Source organism: Pseudorca crassidens, chromosome 2 (genome assembly GCF_039906515.1).
Source record: "Pseudorca crassidens isolate mPseCra1 chromosome 2, mPseCra1.hap1, whole genome shotgun sequence".
Taxonomy (NCBI): domain Eukaryota; kingdom Metazoa; phylum Chordata; class Mammalia; order Artiodactyla; family Delphinidae; genus Pseudorca; species Pseudorca crassidens.
The window spans coordinates 109,043,085-109,066,902 of record NC_090297.1 but is presented as its reverse complement, the minus strand read 5'-3'; the positions used below and the strand labels follow the sequence as shown (position 1 = coordinate 109,066,902).

The 23,818-nt window shown below is 41.9% G+C and overlaps 1 protein-coding gene across 4 annotated transcripts; it reads left to right on the top strand.

Moving 5' to 3' along the window:
• The first annotated feature begins 33 nt into the window (after window positions 1-33).
• Window positions 34-23,421, top strand: TDRKH (tudor and KH domain containing). Of its 4 annotated transcripts, none has more exons than XM_067727800.1 (14): window positions 34-116; window positions 16,025-16,161; window positions 17,208-17,314; window positions 17,927-18,116; window positions 18,836-18,975; window positions 19,086-19,407; window positions 20,280-20,440; window positions 20,629-20,801; window positions 21,032-21,096; window positions 21,375-21,526; window positions 21,758-21,859; window positions 22,121-22,217; window positions 22,422-22,509; window positions 22,683-23,421. In XM_067727800.1, the coding sequence occupies exons 2-13, from the start codon at window positions 16,038-16,040 to the stop codon at window positions 22,472-22,474; spliced, it is 1,686 nt and encodes a 561-aa protein (XP_067583901.1). In that variant the 5' UTR covers window positions 34-116; window positions 16,025-16,037; the 3' UTR covers window positions 22,475-22,509; window positions 22,683-23,421. The 4 variants fall into 4 exon arrangements, with proteins under 4 accessions (XP_067583901.1, XP_067583903.1, XP_067583902.1 ...); XM_067727801.1 differs by having other exon boundaries at window positions 79-154; XM_067727802.1 differs by lacking the exon at window positions 16,025-16,161 and having other exon boundaries at window positions 52-116.
• The last annotated feature ends 397 nt before the right edge of the window (window positions 23,422-23,818 follow it).

The window sequence follows — 23,818 nt, the reverse complement described above, 5'->3', positions numbered from 1 at the left end:
CCGGACATTGATTGGTGCGGACGGGCTGCGGGGGCGGGGAAGTGGCGGCTGAAGCTAGGACCGCGGGGTTCCGAGTGGCGGTGCGAGTGAGAGGAGGCGACGGCGTCTGGCTTGAGGTGTGAGGCGAAGCGCGCGACGGCTGACTCGAGGAGCAGTAAAGGCGGGGACCGGGAGCGGAGGTTTGGGGAGTGAGGGAGGCTGGGCCAGGGGCGCCAGTGGCAACAAGGAGGCGGAAATGTGGGGCTTGGGGAAGGGAGGCGACCCCGGACGAGGCGAGGGTGTGGGGAAAGCTTTACCCCACCCCGAGGCTAGTAACCGTATCCAGGGGAAATGCGCTCGTCCTGGGATTAAGCCAAGACGGACCCTTGCACCAGTGCGGGAGGGTTTGCCCCAAGCCAATCACCGTCAGTTTATCAGTTTGCCTTTTATTTTCCACAGATTTTTCTTTAATTATCTCTGATAGGATGACTATTTACAGTCATCAGAGTAAGGGGGTTTTGTTTGTTTTTCCAACTTCCCTCTTTAGTTCTTAATACAGATAGAATCGTGGGTTTTGGCTCAAGACTCCCATGTCAGAGCTACTCTTTTCTCAGCTTGCGAGAAGTGGGTGGAGGCTTTTTTCACGCACTGCTTTAAAAATAAATGTGGCAAGGATGAGAAAATCGAATGAGCTGCTTCAGTTCAACAAGCCGATCACCATGTTTTAGGTACTTTGTAAGTTCTGGTTGTTAGGAGATACTGGAGTGATAGATCCTTACCCCCATGGAGCTCACTTTGTGTTTTGAAATGCATATCAGATAGTTGTTAGCAACTGTTTAATACAAATGTCAGGAAACTTCAAAGTTAGCTTTTTCTGAAAAGCGTTGTCTAGCCATATTTCTCAACCTTGAAATGACCCACATGTCTCCTCTTTACCTGGTTTCCCCTAGGAGCTGTGCTCTTAAGTTCTAGTCTCTTCTTCACATTCAATTTGCAGTAATAAAATCAAACATAAGCTAGCATTTGGTACTATACAGTTATTCCCATTTTCATCATATTTCCCACTTTTATTTTTCTTAAGAGAAACTTAACAATATGAAAGGATATGTAAATTGTAAACAAAACTATACTTGATTAATATTAATCAAGTAGATTTTCTGTGAGACATCAGCTGATAACAAAATTAGCACAGAGTTCATTTGTAATATTTGAAGAGATGTTAGTAAAATTTAGGTTTTGGTTCAAATAGAAGTCACCCGATAAATTCATCCTTGTCATGGACATTCATCTTCCTGCCACCCACACTCCCTCCACCACCAAAACATCAGTATTCTATCTCAAATGCTACCATCTACTCAAATGAGAAACCTGGTAGCCAGCTCCTTGGCTCACCCTCTAACCTTTCCATAAATCAATTGCTGGGTCTTGTGTGTTCTACCTTTGAAAACTCTCTGAACTGTCTGTCTACTTCTTTCCATCTCTATCACTGACACCTGGACTAGCCTCTGAATTGGTCTCCCTACACCTGCTGTTGCTGCTTTCAGTTCATTCTCACTACAGACATAGCCATTAATCAAGAATTACAAGCAATGCATGTGTTATGAAGGGATGGTTGGTGTACTATGGAAACCAGTAGCAATGAAACCCAATTCAGTATAGCGGGTCATACTAGGGTCATTCTGTCCTCTCTCTGAGATGGAGAGAAATACATTTTGAGGTGTTCCAGGGACGCTTTGGAAAACCTCAAAGTTAGCTAGAGGTCAGACGAACTTTCTTTAGAATTTGATCTTCTGCGAAGTTTGTCAGAAATATCAAAAAGTTTTAAAACACTTGGTCAAGTAGGATCATAGGTCACTGTGGAACAATACTTATTCACTGAATCAAAGTGACAAAGATCTCAAAGGCAAATACAGGAATGTATTTCCATTCCTCATACCTTCTTTTTCCTGGAAACACTCCTCTTTCCTTGTATACTGAAATGTTTCGCTTATTCTAGTAGCTTAAATTACGTATATTAATTAGAAATCTCAGCTCTTTAAACCCTAATTTTTAATGAAAACTAAGAAGTAAGCAATTATTAACTGTCTTTTACATTAGCATTCTGTAGATTAGCAAGCTTATAAATAGTATTTATGGTTTCCAGAAAACACGTGCTTTTTTTTATAGTAAGTGTCTTAGTGTGGCACCAAACATATTAAATAGTTTCAAATATCTTTAGTTTCTTTGTAAAAGGAAGTCTGTGTTCAGTAACTAATGCTTCAGTATCTCATTTTATTTGGGAGTTATCTATTCAGTAGACTTACATCATTTAACTTAATTTAGCAAAACTCTAAAGTTTCAAATTATCGAAATCTAGAGAGTATTTTAAATAGACATTCCCAAAGATAATTATTCCTAAAGAGTTTACCTAAAAGTTCTTATCTCATTTACATCTGTTTTATTTACTTAAAAGTTTCATCATATCAAGTTATATTCTTGCCAGCAAACTTTGCAACAGATATAATAAGGTCTTGTTTGATTTCCAGTAAACCTAGGTACAATAAAGGTATTATACTTAATGTTGATGATTCTAAAGGTATATATTGTTAATTAAACCAACAAGCTTAAGCTAACTTTAATACCTGATATTAATTCAATACTGAATATTTCCCAGATTGTTACCGGAAAACTGAGTTCACCTCTTGGTGGCTGTCAAGCCAAAAAACACAACCAAGCCAAAGATCGGGAGAAGGAAGGATTTATTTCTTGCAGCAAGTGAGGAGAACACTGAGGATCTTTTCTAAAGCAGTGTCTCCCCAAATAGCAAAATAGGGGAAGTTTTAAGTAAGGGTACATGCATATTCATGAAGGGGTTTGGGTGGTTCAGAGTCCAAGCTTTAGTTGATTGAAGTCGGGAGGATCAGAAAAAGTCAACATCATCATCCCTTAGGTGCCAGTTGATCTGGTGGTTCAGTGCTTCAGGCTAATCTTTACCACTGAAACAGAACCAGGAGTCTTTACAACTGATATATTATCTTTGCCATCATTACTTCTCTTGCCTGAAAAGTCATTGTTTCTGCATTCTTTTGTTCCCTTAAAATCATTAATTACTGAGACCTGTTCAATGACAAGCATTGTGGCCAGGCTTGGATCACATAATGACTTGGGCCAAAAATGGCTTCTCTACTGTCCAGAAAACCATGCCTGGGGACCTCTTACCCTATCTGCTTACAAGATCATGTGAATCCGAAATTCCTTCCGGCCAGTTTCTTTTTTATTTCTAAGTATTTATATAAGTGCTTAATTTTCTTTAAGCCAGTTAAATAGAGTTCTTGTACAAATTAATTTTGGCAATACAACACATCTACAACACACATAGATAGATAGAAACAGATACCCCATAGTTTTCATTCCAAAATTTCAACCATGAATCAGCGACAAAAATATTAAACCCATCAGTAACAAGCTGTTGGATTCAAATTGGGTTTCTGGCACATGGAACAAATCAAAGTCACCTGTTTAGATGGCTAAACCTTTTTACTAATACTTATGGAGACACAGTTAAGATTTTGTCATTGACAAGTTCCAAATTACCTACACCCTTCCTGAAACTTGCATTTTATCTTTTTTTTTTAATTGAAGTATAGTTGATTTACAATGTTGTGTTAGTTTCTGGTGTACAGCAAAGTGATTCAGCTATACATATGCACACATATTCTTTTTTCATATTTTCCATTATAGTTTATTATAGGATATTGAATATAGTTCCCTGTGCTATACAGTAGGACCTTGTTTATCTGTTTTACATATAGTAGCTTGTATCTGCTAATCCCAAACTCCCAATTTATCCCTCCACTATCTGCTTATGGTAACCATAAGTTTGTTTTCGAAGTCTGAGTCTGTTTCTGTTTTGTACATAAGCTCGTGTCATATTTTGGATTCCACATTTAAGTGATATCATATGTTATTTGTCTTTCTCTTTCTGACTGACTTTACTTAGTATGATGATCTCTAGGTCCATCTATGCTGCTGCAAATGGCATTATTTCATTCTTTTTTATGGCTGAGCAGTATTCCATTGTGTATATGTACCACATCTTCACTCATCTGTCGATGGACATTTAGGTTGTTTCTGTGTCTTGGCTATTGTGAATAGTGCTGCCTGTATCTTTTTTTTTTTTTTTTTTTTTTTGCGGTACGCGGGCCTCTCACTGCTGTGGCCTCTCCCGTTGTGGAGCACAGGCTCCGGACGTGCAGGCCCAGCGGCCATGGCTCACGGGCCCAGCCTCTCCGCGGCATGTGGGATCCTCCCGGACCAGGGCACGAACCCGCGTCCCCTGCATCAGCAGGCGGACTCTCAACCACTGCGCCACCAGGGAAGCCCTGCCTGTATCTTTTTGAAGTATGGTTTTCTCCTGATATATGTCCAGGAGTGGGATTGCTGGGTCATATAGTAGTTCTGTTTTTAGTTTTTTAGGAACCCCCATACTGTTCTCCATAGTGGTTATACCAATTTACATTTCCAATAGCAGTGTAGGAGGGTTCCCTTTTCTCCACACCCTCTCCAGCATTTATTGTTTGTAGACTTTGTGATGATAGCCATTCTGACCAGTGTGAGGTGATACCTCATTGTAGTTCTGATTTGCATTTCTCTAATAATTAACAATGTTGAGCATCTTTTCATGTGCCTTTTGGCCATCTGTATGTCTTTGGAGAAATGCCTATTTAGATCTTCTGCCCATTTTTTGATTGGGATGTTTGTTTTTTTGATATTGAGCTGCATGAGCTGTTTGTAGTATAGTCTGAAGTCAGGGGTCCTGATTCCTCCAGCTCCTTTTTCTTTCTTAGGATTGCTTTGGCTATTCGGGGTCTTTTGTGTTTCCATACAAATTTAAAATTTTTTTGCTCTAGTGAAAAATGCCATTGGTAATTTGATAGGGATTACATTGAATCTGTAGATCGCTTTAGGCAGTATAGTCATTTTGACAATATTGATTTTTCCAATCCAAGAACATGGTATATTTTTCCATCTGTTTGTGTCATCCTTGATTTCTTTCATCAGCATCTTATAGTTTTCAGACTACAGGTCTTTTGCCTCCTTAGGTTTATTCCTAAGTATTTTATTCTTTTTGATGTGATGGTAAATGGGATTGTTTCCTTAATTTCTCTTTCTGATCTTTCATTACTAGTATATAGAAATGCAAGAGATTTCTGTGTATTAATTTTGTATCCTGCAACTTTACCGAATTCATTGATGAGCTCTAGTAGTTTTTGGGTAGCATCTTTAGGATTTTCTATGTATAGTATCATGGCATCTGCAAACAGTGACAGTTTTACTTCTTTTCCAACTTGGATTTCTTTTTTTTTTAATGTTTTATTTATTTATTTTTTACTTATTTTTGGCTGCATTGGGTCTTCATTGCTGCATACGGACTTTCTCTAGTTGAGACGAGCAGGGGCTGCTCTGCACTGTAGCGCGCGGGCTTCTCATTGCGGTGGCGTATCCTGTTGCAGAGCATGGGCTCTAGGCTCGCGGGCTTCAGTAGTTGTGGCACACGGGCTGAGTAGTTTTGGCTTTCGGGCTCTAGAGCACAGGCTCAGTAGTTGTGATGCATGGGCTTAGTTGCTCCACGGCATGTGGGATCCTCCTGGACAAGGGATCAAACCCGTGTCCCCTGCATTGGCGGTGGGTTCTTAACCACTGCGCCACCAGGGAAGTCCCAAATTTGGATTTCTTTTATTTCTTTTTTTTCTCTGATTGCCATGGCTAGGACTTCCAGAACTATGTTGAATAAAAGTGACAAGAGCGGACATCCCTTGTCTTGTTCCTGATCTTAGAGGAAATGCTTTCAGCTTTTCACCATTTATTACGATGTTAGCTATGGGTTTGTCACATATGGCCTTTATTATGTTGAGGTGGTTTCCCTCTATGCCCAGTTTCTGGAGAGTTTTTATCATAAATGGGTGTTTAATTTTATCAGAAGCGTTTTGTGCTTCTTTTTGAGATGATCATATGTTGGGTTTTTTTTTAACATCTTTACTGGAGTATAATTGCTTTACAATGGTGTTAGTTTCTGCTTTATAACAAAGTGAATCAGCTATACATATACATATATCCCCATATCCCCTCCCTCTTTCGTCTCCCTCCCACCCTCCCTATCCCACCCCTCTAGGTGGATCATATGGTTTTTAGTCTTCCATTTGTTAATGTGGTGTATCACACTGAACAATTTGCAGATATTGAAAAATCCTTGCGTCCTTGGAATAAATCCCACTTGATCATGGTGTATGGTCCTTTTAATGTATTGTTGGATTCAGTTTGCTAGTATTTTGTTGAGGATTTTTGCATCTATGTTCATCAGTGATACTGGTCTGTCATTTTCTTTTTTTGTGGTAGCTATGTCTGGCTTTGGTATCAGGGTGATGGTGGCCTCATAGAATGAGTTTGGAGTGTTCCTTCCTCTGCATTTTTTGGAATAGTTTCAGAAGGATAGGTCTTAACTCTAAATGTTTGATAGAATTTGCCTGTGAAGCCATGTGGTCCTGGACTTTGTTCATTGGAAGTTTTTAAATTACTGATTCAATTTCAGTACTGGTAATTGGTCTGTTCATATTTTCTATTTCTTCCTGGTTCATACTTGGAAGACTATACCTTTCTAAGAATTTGTCCATTTCTTCTAGGTTGTCCGTGTGTTGGCATATGGTTGCTTGTAGTAGTCTCTTATGATACTTTGTATTTCTGTGGTGTCAGTTGTAACTTTTTTCATTTCTAATTTTATTGATTTGAGCTCTCTACCTTTTTTTCTTGATGAGTCTGGCTAAAGGTTTATCAATTTTGTTTATCTTTTCAAAGAACCAGCTTTTAGTTTCATTGATCTTTTCTGCTGTTCATCTCTCTTTCATTTATTTCTGCCCTGATTTTTATGATTTCTTTCCTTCTACTAACTTTGGGTTTTGTTCTTCTTTCTCTAGTTGCTAGGTGTAAGGTTAGGTTGTTTGAGATTTTTCTTGTTTCCTGAGGTAGGATTGTATTGCTATAAACTTCTGTCTTAGAACTGCTTTTGCTGTGTCCCGATTTTGGAGCATCGTGTTTTCATTTTCATTTGTCTCTAGGTATTTTTTGATTACCTCTTTGATTTCTTCAGTGATCCATTGGTTGTTTAGTAACATATTGTTTAGCCTCCACTTGTTTGTTATTTACAGTTTTTTTTTCTTGTAGCTGATTTCTAATCTCATAGCGTTGTGATTGTTGTGGTTGGAAAAGATGCTTGATACGATTTCAGTTTTCTTAAATTTACTGGGGCTTGCTTTGTGGCCCAGTATGTGATCTATCCTGGAGAATGTTCCATGTACACTTGAGAAGAATGTGTATTCTGCTGCTTTCAGATGGAATGTTCTATAAATATCAATTAAGTCCATCTGATCTAATGTATCATTTAAGGCCTGTGTTTCCTTATTGATTTTTTGTCTGGATGATCTGTCTATTGATATAAGTGAGTTGTTAAAGTCCCCTACTATTAGAGTATTACTGTCGATTTCTCCTTTTATGTCTCTTAACATTTGCTTCATATATTGAAGGGCTCTTATGTTGGGTGCATATATATTTACAATTGTTATATCTTCTCCTTGGATTGATTCCTTGATCATTATGTACTGTCCTTCTTTGTCTCTTTAAGTCTTTATTTTAAAGTCAATTTTGTCTGATATGCATATTGGCTACTCCAGCTTTCTTTTGATTTCCATTTACATGGAATACCCTTTTTCATTCCCTCACTTTCAGTCTGTACATGTCCCGAGATCTGAAGTGGGTCTATTGTAGACAGCACATATACGGGTCTTGTTTTTGTATCCATTCAGCCAGTCTATGTCTTTTGGTTGGAGCATTTCATCCATTTACATTTAAAGTAATTATTGATATGTTTGTTCTTATTCCCATTTTGTTAATTGTTTTGGATTTGTTTTTGTAGGTCTTTTTTCTTTCTTTCCTCTTTTGTTCTCCTCTCTTGTAATTTAATGACTATCGTTAGTGTTGTGTTTTGATTGCTTTCTTTTGTGTGTGTGTGTGTGTGTGTGTGTGTGTGTGTGTCTATTGTAGATTATTGGTTTGTGGTTACCATAAGATTTTGATATAGCAGTCTATATATATATATATATATATACATACAAGATTGTTGTAAGTTGCTGGTTTCTTAATTTCAAATGCATTTCCAATATCCTGCTTTTGTACTTTCCTCTTCTCACGATTGCTGGTTTTGGTATCATATTTGTGTGTGGATGATTTCCTACATTTACTGTATGTTTGCCTTTACCAGTGAGCTTTCCCATTCATAATTTTCTTCTTTCTAGTTATGGCCTTTTCTTTTCCGCCTAGAGAAGTTCCTTTAGCATATGTTGTAAAGCTGGTTTGGTGGTGCTGAATTCTTTTAGCTTTTGCTTGTCCATAAAGCTTTTGATTTCTCCAAATCTGAAAAGAGCCTTGCTGGGTGGAGTATTCTTGGTTGTAGGTTTTTCCTTTTATCACATTAAATATATCGTGCCACTCCCTTCTGGCCTGCAGGGTTTCTGCTGAAAAATCAGCTGATAACCTTATGGGGATTCCCTTGTATGTTATTTGTTGCTTTTTTCTTGTTGGTTTTAATATTTTCTCTTTGTCTTTAATTTTTGTCAGTCTGGTTACTATGTGTCTTGGTGTGTTCCTCCTTGGGTTTATCCTATATGGGACTGTCTAGGCTTCCTGGACTTGTGTGTTTCCTTTCCCATGTTAGGGGAGTTTTTGGTTATTATCTCTTCAGATATTTTCTCAGGCCCTCTCTCTCTTTTTTTCTCCTTCTGGGACCCCTGTAATGTCAATGTTGGTGCATTTAACGTTGTCCCAGAGGTCTCTTAGACTGTCCTCATTTCTTTTCACTTTTTTTCTTTTTTCTGTTCTGTGGCAGTGATTTCCACCAATCTGTCTTCCAGCTCACTTATTCATTCTTCTGCCTCATTTATTCTGCTATTGATTCCTTCTAGTGTATTTTTCATTTCAGTAATTGTTCATCTCTGTTTGTTCTTTAAATTTTCTAGCTCTTTGTTAAATGTTTTATGTATCTTCTTGGTCTCTGCCTCCCTTCTTTTTCCAAGATTGTGGATCATCTTTACTATCATTACTCTCTTTTGTCTAACTTTCTGTGTTTGGCCTCTGTTCCTCAGGCTGCAGGATTATAGCTCCTCTTGCTTCTGGTGTCTGTCCCCCGGTGGGTGAGGTTGGTCCAGGGGCTTGTGCAGGCTTCCTGGTGGGAGGGACTGGTGCCTGCCCATTGGTGGGTGGAGCTGGGTCTTGTCCCTTTGGTGAGCAGGGCCATGTCAAGGAGTGTGTTTAGAGGTGGCTGTGGGATCAGGACGACTTCAGGCAGCCTATCTGCTGATGGGTGGGGCTGTGCTCCCATCCTGTTAGTGTTTTGGCCTGAGGCGTCCTAGCACTGGAGCCTGCAGGCTATGGGATGGGGCCAGGTTTCAATGCCAAAATGGTGACCTCTGGGAGAGTTCACAATGATGAATATTCACTGGGGCCTCTGCCAACAGTGTCCTTGCCCCCATAGTCAGCCACAGCCAACCACTGCCTCCCCAGGAGACCCTCCAAGACCCACAGGTAGGTCTGGCCCAGGCTCCTGTGGAGTCACTGCTTTGCCCTGGGTCCCAGTGCATGTGAAACCTTGTGTGTGCCCTCCAAGAGTATTGTCTCTGCTTCCCCCAGTCCTGTGGAGCTCCTGCACTCAAGCCCCACTGACATAGCCAAATGCACTAGGGGCTCCTCTTGATGGCATGCCCACAGGCTGGGGAACCTGACATGGGGCTCAGAACTCTCACTCCTGTGGGAGAACCTCTACGATATCATTATCTTCCAGTTTGTGGGTTGCCCACCTGGTGGGTATGGGATTTGATTATATCGCGAAAGCATCCCTTCTACCATCTCATTGTGGCTTCTTCTTTGTCTTTGGATGTAGAATATCTTTTTGGTAGGTTTGAATCTTTTTTGTAGATGGTTGTTCAGCAGTTAGTTGTGATTTTGGTGTTCTTGTGAGATGAGGTAAGCTCAAGTCCCTTTGTTCCACCATCTTGTCTCCCCAACACCCTTTAGACTTTTTAATGATGGCCATTCTGCACAGTGTGAGGTAGTACATAATTGCAGTTTTGATTTGCGTGAAATTTGTGTTTTAAAAAGATGGTCCGGGGAATTCCCTGGCGGTCTGCGCTTCCATTGCAGGGGACCCCATTCGATCCCTGGTCAGGGAACTAAGATCCCACAAGCCACAGCAGCCCAGCCAAAAAAAGAAGAAAAAAAAAAAAAAAAAAGATGGTCCAGGTAAGAGTTCCTGGAGAAGATCAAATAGAATATTTGCATCTCAAAGGCATAGGAGGAGAAAGGCAAGTTCCTCCTAGGAGGACTTTGTTCCTTAAAGGCTAGAATTTTGTTTTTCAATACTTACAAGCCTCGGGAATTCCCTGGTGGTGCAGTGGTTAAGAATCCACCTGCCAGTGCAGGGGACACAGGTTCGAGCCCTGGTCCGGGAAGATCCAACATGCCGCGGAGCAACTAAGCCTGTGCGCCACAGCTACTGAGCCTGCGCTCTAGAGCCCACAAGCCACAACTGTTGAAGCCCGCAAACCACAACTACTGAAGCTCACGTGCCTAGAGCCTGTGCTCCGCAGCAAGAGAAGCCACTGCAATGAGAAGCCCGTGCACCACAACGAAGAGTAGCCCTCACTTGCTGCAACTAGAGAAAGCCCACGCACAGCAATGAAGACCCAATGCAGTCAAAAATAAATAAAAAATTAATTTAAAAAGAAACAACCCTCTTAATAGGTGAGGTTGGGGAGTGGTGAAAGGTTTGGTGGGTTTTGTATTGTTTCTGGAGCCACATCTCTGTTCCTGTAAAGAGTAGAATTTTAAAACAAGGACAGTTGTTTTTAATTCCTCAAAGAATTGGGTGGCTACCTCAATGAAAGGACTGACATACCCATTCACCTCTGTTGGAATTTTACGTTCCCTCATTTAGCTTAGGGGACAAGGACCCCCCCAGTAAAATTCCTATCAGGCTCTGAATATCAGCTATGGTCAGTTTAGTCAGACCGGTGGCCTCCCATCTTGGTAATCCATTTACAAACACTTTTGAGGATCCTTCCTGGGTTTAAGAAATTCTTTAACTATGGCCTGCAGCCTCAGATGGTCCCATTTCTTTTTCTTTTTTTTTTTTGAAGTATAGTTGATTTACAGTGTTGTGCCTATCTCTACTGTACAGCAAAGTGGCTCAGCTTTACACATATATATTCTTTTTTTAATATTCTTTTCCATTATGGTTTATCCCAGAAGACATTGTTTATCCATTCTAAATGTAATAGTTTGCATCTACCAGCCCCAAATTCCCAGCCCATCCCTTTCCCTCCCTCTCTCTCCTGGCCTTGGCAACCGTGAGTCTGATCTCTATGTCTGTGAGTCTGTTTCTGTTTTGTAGATATGTTCATTTGTGCCATATTTTAGATTCCACATATAAGTGATATCATATGGTATTTGTCTTTGTGTTTCTGACTTACTTCACTTAGTATGATAATCTCTCGGTCTGTCCATGTTGCTGCAGATAGCATTATTTCGTTCTTTTTTACGGCTGAGTAGTATTCCATTGTATATATGTACCATATCTTCTTTATCCATTCATCTGTCGACGGACATTTAGGTTATTTCCATGTCCTGGGTATTGTGAATAGTGCTGCTATGAACATAGGGATGATGCAAGTATCTTTTTGAATTATAGTTTTGTCCGGGTACATGCCCCGGAGTGGGATTGCTGGATCATATGGTAATTCTATTTTTAGTTTTCTGAGGAACCTCCATACTGTTTTCCATAGTGGCTGCACCAACTTACATTCCTCAGGTGGTCCCGTTTCTAAAGGTAACCATTTAATAGTGTCTTCAGAGTAGAAAGGCAATTCAGATAGAGGATTACTAGAATGAGTACTCAAAAGGAGGATAGAGGGGAGCAGTAGTTAAAGTTTTAGGTACCATTAATCTTTCATTAGCCTTCTACAACAATTCTTTCAATGAGGCTATTTTGAAATTTTGGAGCTTTTTGGGGCTTCTGCATATCAATTAAAATGGGTACAATAGTTTAAGATGAAAGCTCTCTAAAATTTTAACAATTTAGAAGTTTTTCCAATTCAGAGGATCCAAAGCTTCAAAAAGCTAGCCCTATACAAATATTTCTCCCTGCTAACCTAATTTGTAAAAGAGAAACTCTTACCACTGTTTCCAGTAGACCCTGCAGGCAGACATACAGGAGACTGCCAGCTTTAACTGCATGCAAAAAAATCAGTTTGGGAATGCAAAAAGAGAACCCAATCTTGGCCATTTCCTGGTGGGGTTTCCTCTAATTTCCAATTAAGTACTTGCAAGCATACATAAACCCAGCTGGTATTCCCATAGGTGGCTGTCTGTCTGCACAGGAGCTCTTTGGCCTTTGAGACACGATTTGCCATTATTAATTTGGTAACCTAATTCAGATATGAGATATGATCTGAACAGCATTATGGGGACAGTGTGGTGGATCAAATGTGTGCTGCTTCTGAGTCTAGCTCCCCAAGAATGTTACGCTTTATGGTTGGGCAGGTACTTCTGCCAGTGGGGAGGTTTGGTCAATGCATGGTGCAGATACACAATGCACAGTAGAGAGAGGAAACCAAAGGGCAGAGAAAATTTTTTATGTTTAAATTATCCTTGACTTGCCTTAGAATATGAAATTTTATTTCATCACATGTGATTTATTTTTTTATTTTTCTCCTTTTTTTTTTTTTTTTTGCGGTACGCGGGCCTCTCACTGTTGTGGCCTCTCCCGTTGCGGAGCACAGGCTCCGGACGCGCAGGCCCAGCGGCCATGGCTCACGGGCCCAGCCACTCCGCGGCATATGGGATCCTCCTGGACCAGGGCACGAACCCACGTCCCCTGCATCAGCAGGCGGACCCTCAACCACTGTGCCACCAGGGAAGCCCACGTGTGATTTATTAAAGTGAAAAACAGAATGGTTGTAAGTGTATTGATGGACTAGGGAGTAAGACTATGAAGACGGAAGTGACGTGTCAGAGTGAGGATACTTAAGAGGGTACATCCTGTTCCCCTCGTAGGGGGTAGGTTTAGAATATAAGGCTGTGAAGATGGTAGGCAGAGATGAGATTATAAAGAAACTTTCATGCCACTGAGCTTACATATAGGCAGCAGAATTGCTGAAGAATAAGAGGATGTGTATTCATTCAACAAATTATTATTGACCAAATATTTATTGAGTGGCTACTGTGTGCTAAGTACTGAGGAACAAAACAAAACAAAAAAATTCCTGCCTTTGGGGAGTTAACTTTCTAATGGGGAGGCAATCAAAGTGAACACCTTCCAGATTATTATAATGAATGACTTTTAATCATAGTGAAATGGAAAACTGTGGAAGGATTTGAGCAGATGAATAGCATTCTTTGACTTACTCCAGCTGTTGTGTTGGGAATAAACTGGACAACGGCAAAAGCAGGGATGTAATTAAGAAGCAGTTGCAATAATCTAGACAAGAGATAATGGTGGTTTAGAGCATATGGTGGTCATAGCAGTGGAGAGGTTAAAAAGTGGTCAGATTCTGGATCATTTGAAAGTAGAACAAATAGGATTTGCTGACAGGATGGATGTGCTGTTTGAGGGGAAGAAGAGTAAGATTTTTAGCCTGAGGAGCTGAAAGAATGGAGTTGCCATTAACTGAGATGGCAAAGACTACAGGAAGAGGGTGAGATCAGGAGCTAGGTGTTGCATCTGTTAGGTTTGAGATGCCTATTAAACATCAAATGGAGACATCTCATAGGCAGTTGGATATACAGACCTGGAGTTCATGGGAATGGTTCTAACTAGATCTGTGAATTTGGGGATTAAATCAGCATATAGATGAGGTTTAAAGCCAAGACTGACTGAGACTTGATGTAATCCCCAGAGAAGTGAGGTAGAACAAAGAGGGCAAAGGACAGAGCCCTGGGGCACTCCAGTGTTTAGAGGTTAGAAAAAGGAGCGGGAACCAGCAAAACAGACTGATGGAGCAGCCAGAAAGGGAGAAGGAAAACCAGGAAAGAGTGATGTGAAGCCAAGGGAAGAAAGTGTCAGAAGAGGGAGTCACCAGCTGTGCCAGACCCTGGGAGGGGTGGGGGCTAAAGGGAGGACTGAGAATTGATCATTGGATTCAGCAAGTCCAAGTCACTGGTGACCTTGACAAGAGCAGTAAGAGTGGATTCGAGAAGAGAAATCGAACACAGAAGTATTGACGCTCTTTGAGTTTTCTTATAAAAGGAAGGGAAGAAATGCATTGTATTTAGAGGAGTAAGTGGAATTGAGAAAGGATTTTCTTTAAGAAAGGAGAAATAATAGCATGTTTGTCTGCTGATAGAAAGATTCAGTAGAGAGGAAAACATTAATGATGCAGGATAAGGAAGGAGAGCAACATTTATATGGAGCAGAGATAGTTCATCAATGACTACAGGAAAGAAGATAGAATATTTAGGCACAGATGGAGATAGGTGGGTCAGTTTGGAAGTTTGTTAATATTTTCTCTTTCTTAGTGAAATAGGAAGCAAAGACATCAGTTGAGAGGGAGGATGGAGAAGGAAGCACTAGAGGTTTGAGAAGAGGCAGTATGAAATAATTGGGAGGGTGAGAAAGTACATGGAATAAGGAAATAGAGTGAGGGGCATATTGAAATATGCTAGGCAGGGCTCCCCTGGTGGCGCAGTGGTTGAGAACCCGCCTGCCAATGCAGGGGATACGGGTTCGAGCCCTGGTCCCGGAGGATCCCACATGCCGCGGAGCAACTGGGCCCGTGCGCCACGACTGCTGAGCCTGCGCTCTAGAGCCCGCGAGCCACAACTACTGAGCCCACACACCACAACTACTGAAGCCTGTGTGCCGTAACTACTGAAGCCTTCGCGCCTAGAGCCTGTGCTCCGCAACAGGAGAGGCCACCGCAATGGGAGGCCCGCATACTGCAACGAGGGGAGGCCTGCGTACCACAACGAGGCGTGGCCCCCGCTCACTGCAACTAGAGAGAGCCCATGCGCAGCAACGAAGACGCAACACAGCCAAAAATAAATAAATAAAATAAATTTAATAAATAAATTAAAAAAATATATATGCTAGGCAGCAAAATGAAGACACAGCGTCAGAGAGAGACTAACAGCAAGAAGGCCATTGCAGTGGTCTAAGTGAGATTTGATGAGCTTCTGAATCAATTCAGGTACAATATTGGGCTCATTAGCATATAGGTAGTAGTTCAAGCTTCAAGTATGAATAAAATTGCCCAAAGAGAGCAGACTGACAATAGCAATGGATAGAGGCCACTGGAAGACAAGCTCAAAACTCAGAAGACTCCTCCAGGTAAACAGGAAGAACCATGGGAAAGAGGGCACAGAGGTAAGATTAGTTAAGGCTTATATGTGCCATCTAGGTTGATTACCTGGGAAGTTGTAGTTTTGATGAAGGAACAGGAGAGAACCCCATTTCACTGTTAGATGAGGAGTAAGTAGAAATACGGAGTACAGATAGTAAATAGACCACACTTGCAAGAAAGAAAAGTAGAAGTAGCAAAGCCTGAAACTAGGCCTGGAAAGCCATTCCTTGCAGAGAGAACAGCTTCTGGAAAGACCAGGAGGTATAGAAGTGCACATATAAGGAATTTTAAATAGTTTGATATGAAAACTAAATTTTTAAAAATATTTGATTCATTTCATTTTTTGTTCCTTTGTCTTTTAAAACTGATCAGTGTATAGTTCTCTTTGGGGGAATTGGGGAGGGAGAAGTAACCTTCTATTTAGTTGTATGTATATGTGTCCCTTAGCTAACTTTAAAAAAAAAAAAATACCGAGACTTTCACATGAAGTAGACTTTGAGACTGCTCAAGCTCTTGAAATGGGAAATTAGGCAGTAATATTCTTCTTAATATTGTAATGTGTTCCCATTCTCTACCTGTCATAAAATTTGTATGAAAGCTCCTTTTCCTTCATTTGCTTATTTTAGGAGGCAGCAGAAAATGTCCACTGAACGGACTTCTTGGACAAGTTTGTCCACTATTCAGAAAATAGCACTGGGCCTCGGGATCCCAGCCAGTGCAGTGGTTGCCTATATCCTATACCGCAGATATAGGGAAAGCAGAGGTATGTGAATCCATGACTGTACATACGGAAATGTTTAAACTATGTTCTGGCCTTGTTAAATTGAAATGAAAACTTTCCTTCCAGACTGGGTATCATTTGTTGGGATGTAATTGGCTTTCTCTGAGGGATCTTTTTTTTTTTTTTTTAATAAATTCATTTATTTTTTATTTTTGGCTGCATTGGGTCTTCGTTGCTGCGCGCGGGCTTTCTCTAGTTGCGGCGAGCGGGGGCTACTCTTCGTTGTGGTGCACGGGCTTCTCATTGTGGTGGCTTCTCTTGTTGCAGAGCATGGGCTCTAGGTGCGTGGGCTCCAGTAGTTGTGACACATGGGCTTAGTTACTCCGCAGCGTGTGGGATCTTCCTGGACCAGGGCTCGAACCCGCATCCCCTGCATTGGCAGGTGGATTCTTAACCACTGCACCACCAGGGAAGTCCCTGTGAGGGATCTTTGGAACAAAGTTTTTTCTCTTCTATGTTAATGTGAAGCTAGTCTGTGAAATAAAGAACTCATTTTATCATTCTTTTGATCTCTTCCCTTCAGCAACACCAGCACTACAATGGGTTCTTTCTTTCTCCTTCTTTTATACCCATACACTTGTTTATATTTTCCTTCTATTGTTAGAAGGCTAACTGTCCAGTCCAGTTTCCCCACAGGTTGGACCTAGGGAGTAGGACCTAGAGAAATGATTTACATACAGACGAGAGAAATTCTGAACCTAGTGGGCTCCTCAGGCAACTTCTAGCCTTCATTCTTCTCCAGGAGTCGTGTCTTGGGGGAAGTAGTTTGCCCAGAATCCATCACTCCTTCCTTGCAGAACCAAATGACTTTCCGTGTTTTAGCATATGAAAACAGTAGCCCAGAGAGAATGCCCATCTTCTGGTCTTTCAGGACCTTTTAATTCCCACTCAGATGCTACTTCTCCTTCTCTTTATGGTTGAAATCCTCAGTTTATCTCTTGCATCCACATCTCTTTGATAGCTAGATTCAGGGGAGGGCAGGTAGTAGCTTTGGGTATTATCTAAGTATGATCTGACGATCTATGCAGAAGAGCGGCTGACATTTGTTGGGGAGGATGACATCGAGATAGAGATGCGAGTCCCCCAGGAGGCTGTGAAGCTCATCATTGGCCGGCAAGGAGCCAATATTAAACAGGTAACTGTGTGAGCAGGCAACGGCTTTCCCAGGGATTGATTCTGCTTTCCCTTCTTTGCCCCCATTCCATAAAACCCACTCACACCATGTATATTTTAAACAGAAAAAATACAGGAACTTATTAGGTAACTGCTGTTTTCCTTCTAGAGATGAGTACTTCTCCCTAGAGAATGGGTGACTTAACTTGAAATGGGGATTTTTAATTGGATGATTCTCAGCCTGGTATAGCTTGAATCATTCCTTTCTACTATGGAATTATGAACTCTCATTAATTGACAGTAACTAATTAATTGCTCCCTGATTCTTTTTACCATCTCCTGTTGTTCAGTTGGAATGTCAGTGAAATAAAATAATTGATTCTCTAATCCAAATTAGGGGGAAAGAGTGTTCTAAACACACAGAAACTGTTTTGGATTAACTGCTATTTGGGGTTACCTTTGTCTCTAATCTCCTTCCATAAGTACACGTAATTGAGGACTGCTTATAGCACCCTGATTTCACTGATTACTGTGTCCAGTTCCGTCTACCTCCAGGGTTAGGTTTAGAGTATCCTTAGCTGACCCAGATGAGAGCTCATCCAGAGTGTACTACCACATATCCTTTTCTCTGCAGCTACGAAAACAGACAGGTGCTCGGATCGATGTGGACACGGAGGATGTAGGAGATGAGCGGGTGCTGCTTATCAGTGGTTTTCCTGTTCAGGTGTGCAAGGCCAAAGCAGCAATTCATCAGATCCTGACTGAGAGTACCCCAGTGTCTGAGCAGCTCTCAGTTCCCCAGAGATCTGTGGGCAGAATCATAGGTACCACTGGACAGCTTCCTCTGCTGTTTCCTTTTTTGTTTACCTTTGCCTTTCTTTCACACCTTCCCAAGGGTTTCTCCTGACCTACTTCGCTTCACCTTGCTGAGAAAAAAAGGCAGGGACATTGAGACCAGAGCTTTACTTTTTTACAGAAGTAAAATCAGTGGTAAAGCAAAACTCATTATCTCAAGAAGTTGTATGATCTGAACCTTACAAATAGGTTCCAGAAGGGTTCAGGTAAATGTATTTACCTCAGATTTTTAAAGGGAAGCTAAGGATGCTCATTTTATCCCAAATCTTTCAAGACAGTGCTCTAGAAGGCACCTATTATGCCTTCCCATGGAGCATACCTTACGCTGCTGGAAGAGGCAGAGAAATGTCCTGTTCCTGGTCCAGTGTTTCACACACCGTGTAGGGTATCTTCTAATGAAGTGGGGATGTAAAGTATGCCGAGTGGCCAAAAAATGCAAGTGACATGACCACATTAACCTAGCCAATGTGTAGAATTTAAATAAAATGGATAGAGCAAATAATCCAGTATTCCCCTTAGTATAGTACAGATTTCAGTAGCTCCTGCTTTCCATTCACTATCTTCCATTCTGTTTAGTTTGAAAATGAGAACTGACTCTCCCCTCCTAGTATGTACAAAACAGTGGTGTCTCTAGTAGTTAAGGTTACTGAGGAGGGAAGGACAGGTTTTTATGTATTATTCAATGCAGGGAGAGGCGGCGAGACAATTCGTTCTATCTGTAAGGCCTCGGGAGCCAAAATAAACTGTGACAAAGAATCAGAGGGGACATTGCTACTATCAAGACTTATAAAAATCTCAGGAACACAGAAGGAGGTGGCAGCAGCTAAGGCAAGTAGCTGATAGATTTGAATTGTATCTAAGAGTGAGAAGAACACTTTACTCCATCCCAGGTCAATATCTGGCCACGTAGATATCATCCCTTGTCTTATTTTCCACAGCATTTGATACTGGAGAAAGTTTCAGAAGATGAAGAACTTAGGAAGAGAATTGCTCATTCTGCAGAAACCAGAGTCCCACGGAAGCAGCCAATCAGCGTAAGAAGAGAGGAAGTGACAGAGCCAGCTGGGGCTGGAAAGCCAGCTTTATGGAAAAACACTGGCACTAGCTTGGAGCAGGCTGCACCTCTGGCAGTTCCTCCCCGCAGAGGAGGTGGCGACACGTCTGTTGTAGGACCAGAAGAGCGTTCCTGCAGGAAACCTAATGATGACAACCTTCAGAAGTTTGGAGCCCAGACCAGTCCAGAGACATCCATGTTTGAAAGTATGTAAGAAAGAGGGAACCCATGAGCCATATGGAAGATAGAAAAAGTGGCTTAGATAACCCAAAATAGGAAACAATAAAAAAAAATTCTATTTTCTCGACTACACTTACAAGTCTTTAATCACAGATAGGACTTTCTGGCAATATTTTACTTGGGATTAGTACTAAGCACAAATACTTTTTTTCTGAATACAAACCAGCTAATTTTAGAAAACAATATAGAAATATGCTAGTTCACAGGAAAGTAGTCTGTGAGTAATAGATCAAATAATTGAATTACATGGTATTCTTCCTCCAGACCTATTTATTTAAATAAGTAAAATACTGAGTCCAGTTTTTTTCCTGAATCATTACTGTTTTAAAAAATCTACCTCATTCAAGAAGAATAAAAAGGCTGTGGGCTGTTTCTTCTATGTATAGGTGGGCAGGGAAGACCAGGGCCCCTAAGAGGTTCATAGACTTGTCCAGGGTCACATAATGAGTCAGTGGTAGAAAGGGATCTGGAACAGGCCCACATCTGTCCATGTATCTTCTCCCTGGTCCATGCTGCAGCTAGCATATGGGGATTTCCCTTCATTATAACTGGTGGCTGATTTGAATATGTGGCAGATGACTAAGAATGTGACCGAACTCTTATTACTCAGATACATAGAAAGGAACAGAACATAGCTTAGTATTTTTCTTCAGGATGTTCTTGTATGATGCATCTAGTTGTCACTCTAGCCATTTTTAAATGGTGGTAGCCACTGGGTATTTGTACCTCTCACCCTCCTGATGCAGTCTTCCCATTTCAACCAGAGATGATTCTAGTAATGGTCACCATATTAGGTAATAATGATTCTGCAGCTTAACTTGCTTATCCCTGTGGTTAGTCCCCAGTCCAGACTTCAGTTTCCATGCTGATGAATTCCTAGAAGTCTATGTCTCTGCCTCTGAACATCCTAACCACTTCTGGATCCAAATCATTGGCTCCCGCAGCCTGCAACTGGATAAGCTTGTCAGGGAGATGACCCAGCACTATGAAAATAGTCTGGTGAGTTGCCATAGGGACAGGGCAGGGGTTTGATGGAAAGCGGGCATATCTTTTTCATTGTGACATATTCTCTTCCCTTTTCTGTGGAGCAGCAGCTTGTTCTTCCTTCCTTCTGGTATCCACGGTTTACTTTTTGGCCTACCCCTTCCTAACTCTGCCCTCTCCTGCCTCCTCATCCCCTTGTGTAGCCTGAAGACTTGACTGTGCATGTAGGAGACATTGTCGCAGCACCTTTACCTACAAATGGTTCCTGGTATCGAGCCCGAGTCCTTGGCACCTTGGAGAATGGGAACCTGGACCTCTACTTCGTTGACTTTGGAGATAATGGATATTGTCCACTGAGGGACCTCAGGGTGCTCAGGTCAGCGTGGGGGACAGGCTGGAGTCAGGCTGGAGTCTCACTTACTGACTCAGTCCTGGCCGTAGGGTGGTGAGCTGTTGGCACTTATCACCAGGAGGCGTTGGAAGAGAACCTCTTTACAGTGCTCAGATGATTATCATCTTCTGCAGGGCTAACTGCTGTCTAGAAGCCAGGAATATAAGAAGGCCCTTCTGGCACTAGGATTCTAATTTGAATTTCTTTCATTTTAGGAGTGACTTCCTAAGCCTTCCATTTCAAGCAATAGAGTGTAGTCTGGCACGGATAGCCCCCTCAGGTAAATTAGTCCTATTACCTATTGACTTTGCCTCCATATAGAATAACTTTCATAGAGCACGTGGGAGGGAGTCTCACATTCCCAGGCTTTTTGAGTTCTGGGGACTCAGGTGCCTTTTCATCACCAGTGCTAGAAAGCAACGGTCAGAAACGTGCCTGGCAGTCAGACATAGGTGCCTTTTGAAGTAGACAAAGGTAGTTCCGGTTTTCCTCCAGGACATAATCCCACCCCCGTCAGCACTGACCCCTTCTTAGGCTCTCTCTACAATTTTTTATGAGGTGAACAATGGGAAGAGGAAGCTTTGGATGAGTTTGACAGACTCACTCACTGTGCTGGGTGGAAGCCCCTGGTGGCCAAGATCTCTAGCTACGTCCAGTCTGGGATCTCAACTTGGCCCAAGATCCACTTATACGACACTAGCAATGGGAAGGTAAGACTGGGGTTCACACGTTGCTCACTGTCTCTTCAGTGTATTTATAGCCTCATTTACTTTTTCTCTCCCAGAAACCCTTATTTGATGATATTCCTAACTCATAAGATCCTGCTTACTGAACCACCAAAGGAATTTTTTAAAGTATCAATCCTAGCTCTTCTGCCCTATTTCCTCTGATTTGCCCTTCCTTCAGAGAGAACATCGTTCCCTTTTCATCTTTCTTCTCAGAAACTTGATATTGGGTTAGAATTAGTTCGTAAAGGATACGCAATTGAGCTTCCTGAAGACGTGGAAGAAAACAGAGCTGTCCCAGTAACGTCGCCCAATGTGGTGAGTGAGCATTGTAGTCATTCAGGGTGCTGCTTTGGGGCAAATCTGGTGCCTTGAGACAAGAGGGCTTCTAGTCGTGCATGAGAGTTTGTAGAGCGTTCTCTTCTCTTAAGGACTCTGAGTTGCTCCACTAGTTGGTCAGAGAAGACCTTGTGTGCCTCAGCAGCCAAACCGGATTCTGTGAGCAAAATGATGGGGCGGCTTCTCCTTTCCCACCAGCCAAACACATTCTTCCTTTTTCTCTTGTTTTCATCCCTTCAGGCCACAGAAACAGATGTCTCTCTCCGCAGCACGGTCACTGAGACCAAGAAGAGTCCTGGAGAGATGGCGCATACCCTGTCCTGCCTCAGTTTATTAGGTACAAACAGCATTTTCTCCCTAGAGCATCTCTGGACGTTACCATTTCTTAATCAGCCTCTCCAACTAGGGAGGTTGTTAAGACTTACCTCTTAACCCAGGTGGTCATCGAGCACCAAGAAGCCCATTTTTTCCCCTGAGCCTCAGTGGCAGTGCCTGCTAAATTAGGGCAGTGTCTGACTTTATCCTCATTTCCCCTACATAGAAGCTGCCTCTGTGTCTGGTGATGATAACCTTGAAGATGACTACTTAGTCTGAAGTCACCTTCAGTTGCCTCAGCCATCCACTTTGCGGTAAGTAGAGCTATCATCTATCTGTAGCAACAGGAAAGTAATGAGGGTGACAACAGGGGCCTTGCCTCTTCCCCATAGCCCATCTTACCACTACTTCTCTGCAGCTGCTTTCCTGTAGCTTTACTTTCAGACTGAGCCCTTTCAAGCTTTTTGTGTCTTTGTGTCTTTGGCAGGATTTGGCATAAGATTTGGTGCCTGGAGAGAGGAGCCTGTGATAGAGATCAGTGCAGTTCTTCCTTCATTATATACACGATCTGGCTTGCTGTGGACCAAATGCATTTGCTCCTTCCACTGGACTACCGGAAAGTGTGAGGGGTGGAGGGAGACAAACACATGCCCCTACTCCCCTGCCACCCCTGTGCCACTTCCAGTGTTTGAGTCCTGCTGTGCTACTTCCAGCCTGCTCAGTGTGCAGCTAGCTCCCCTCGACCACTCACAAAGCACACTACTGCTAGGCTGTGTCCTTTGGAGGCTGGGAAACAGCCAGGGTTTGGTTATTGGAAATGATGATTCTGCAGACTCCTGACTCACCTCATCAGGTGACTGGTTAAGGAGAGTTTTTTAAGTGGTGAACTCAAAGACTGCAGTTGAGTCGGGAGGCAAAGGCAAAACTCAGCCTAATTGTATTGAAAAGCCTCGGGAAGTGGGAAGAGGATACGCCTCCCAGCCTCAACTGCTGATATGTTATTGGAGACAAGGTTTTTGAAACAGTGCTCCAACTATTTCCCAGTAAACTTTGGTTAAAATACAAGTAGACAAGGAGAGAGGTGACTCAGGAAATATTCTAAATTGCTGGTATAGTATCTATAATATATATGTATACACACGCAGCCATGGAGCTCATGTAGCTGTTCAAATCATTTGGGGTTCCTTTGCTGAATAAAGTTCTCAAGAAAATTATTTAAAACTAAATGCTGGTTGAATCACAAGGTGGAAACGAGTCTGTGGGTATCTTGTGAACTGAAATCTGGTGAAAATTGCCAAACACCTCACACAGAGGGGCCCATCTATGAAACATCTGTCCCTCTCACGCACAGATCATATTCTTGCCGTAAAGCAACTTCAGAATTAATCATTCACTAAGACCCCACCTAGAAGGAGTAGACTAGGATTCTAGTAACATGGGTTCTAGGGATAGATCTTTGCTGTGAACTTATGGGGCCTGTTTCCTTATAGCATCTCTCCGTTTCTGACAGTATTTTGAGGATCCAGTGAGAACTGTGAAGGTATTTGGAAGTAATGTGGGTGGTAGAATGATGACAAATGAACTTTTTTTTTAAAGATCAGCAAGGTAAAGTAGAAGACTTAA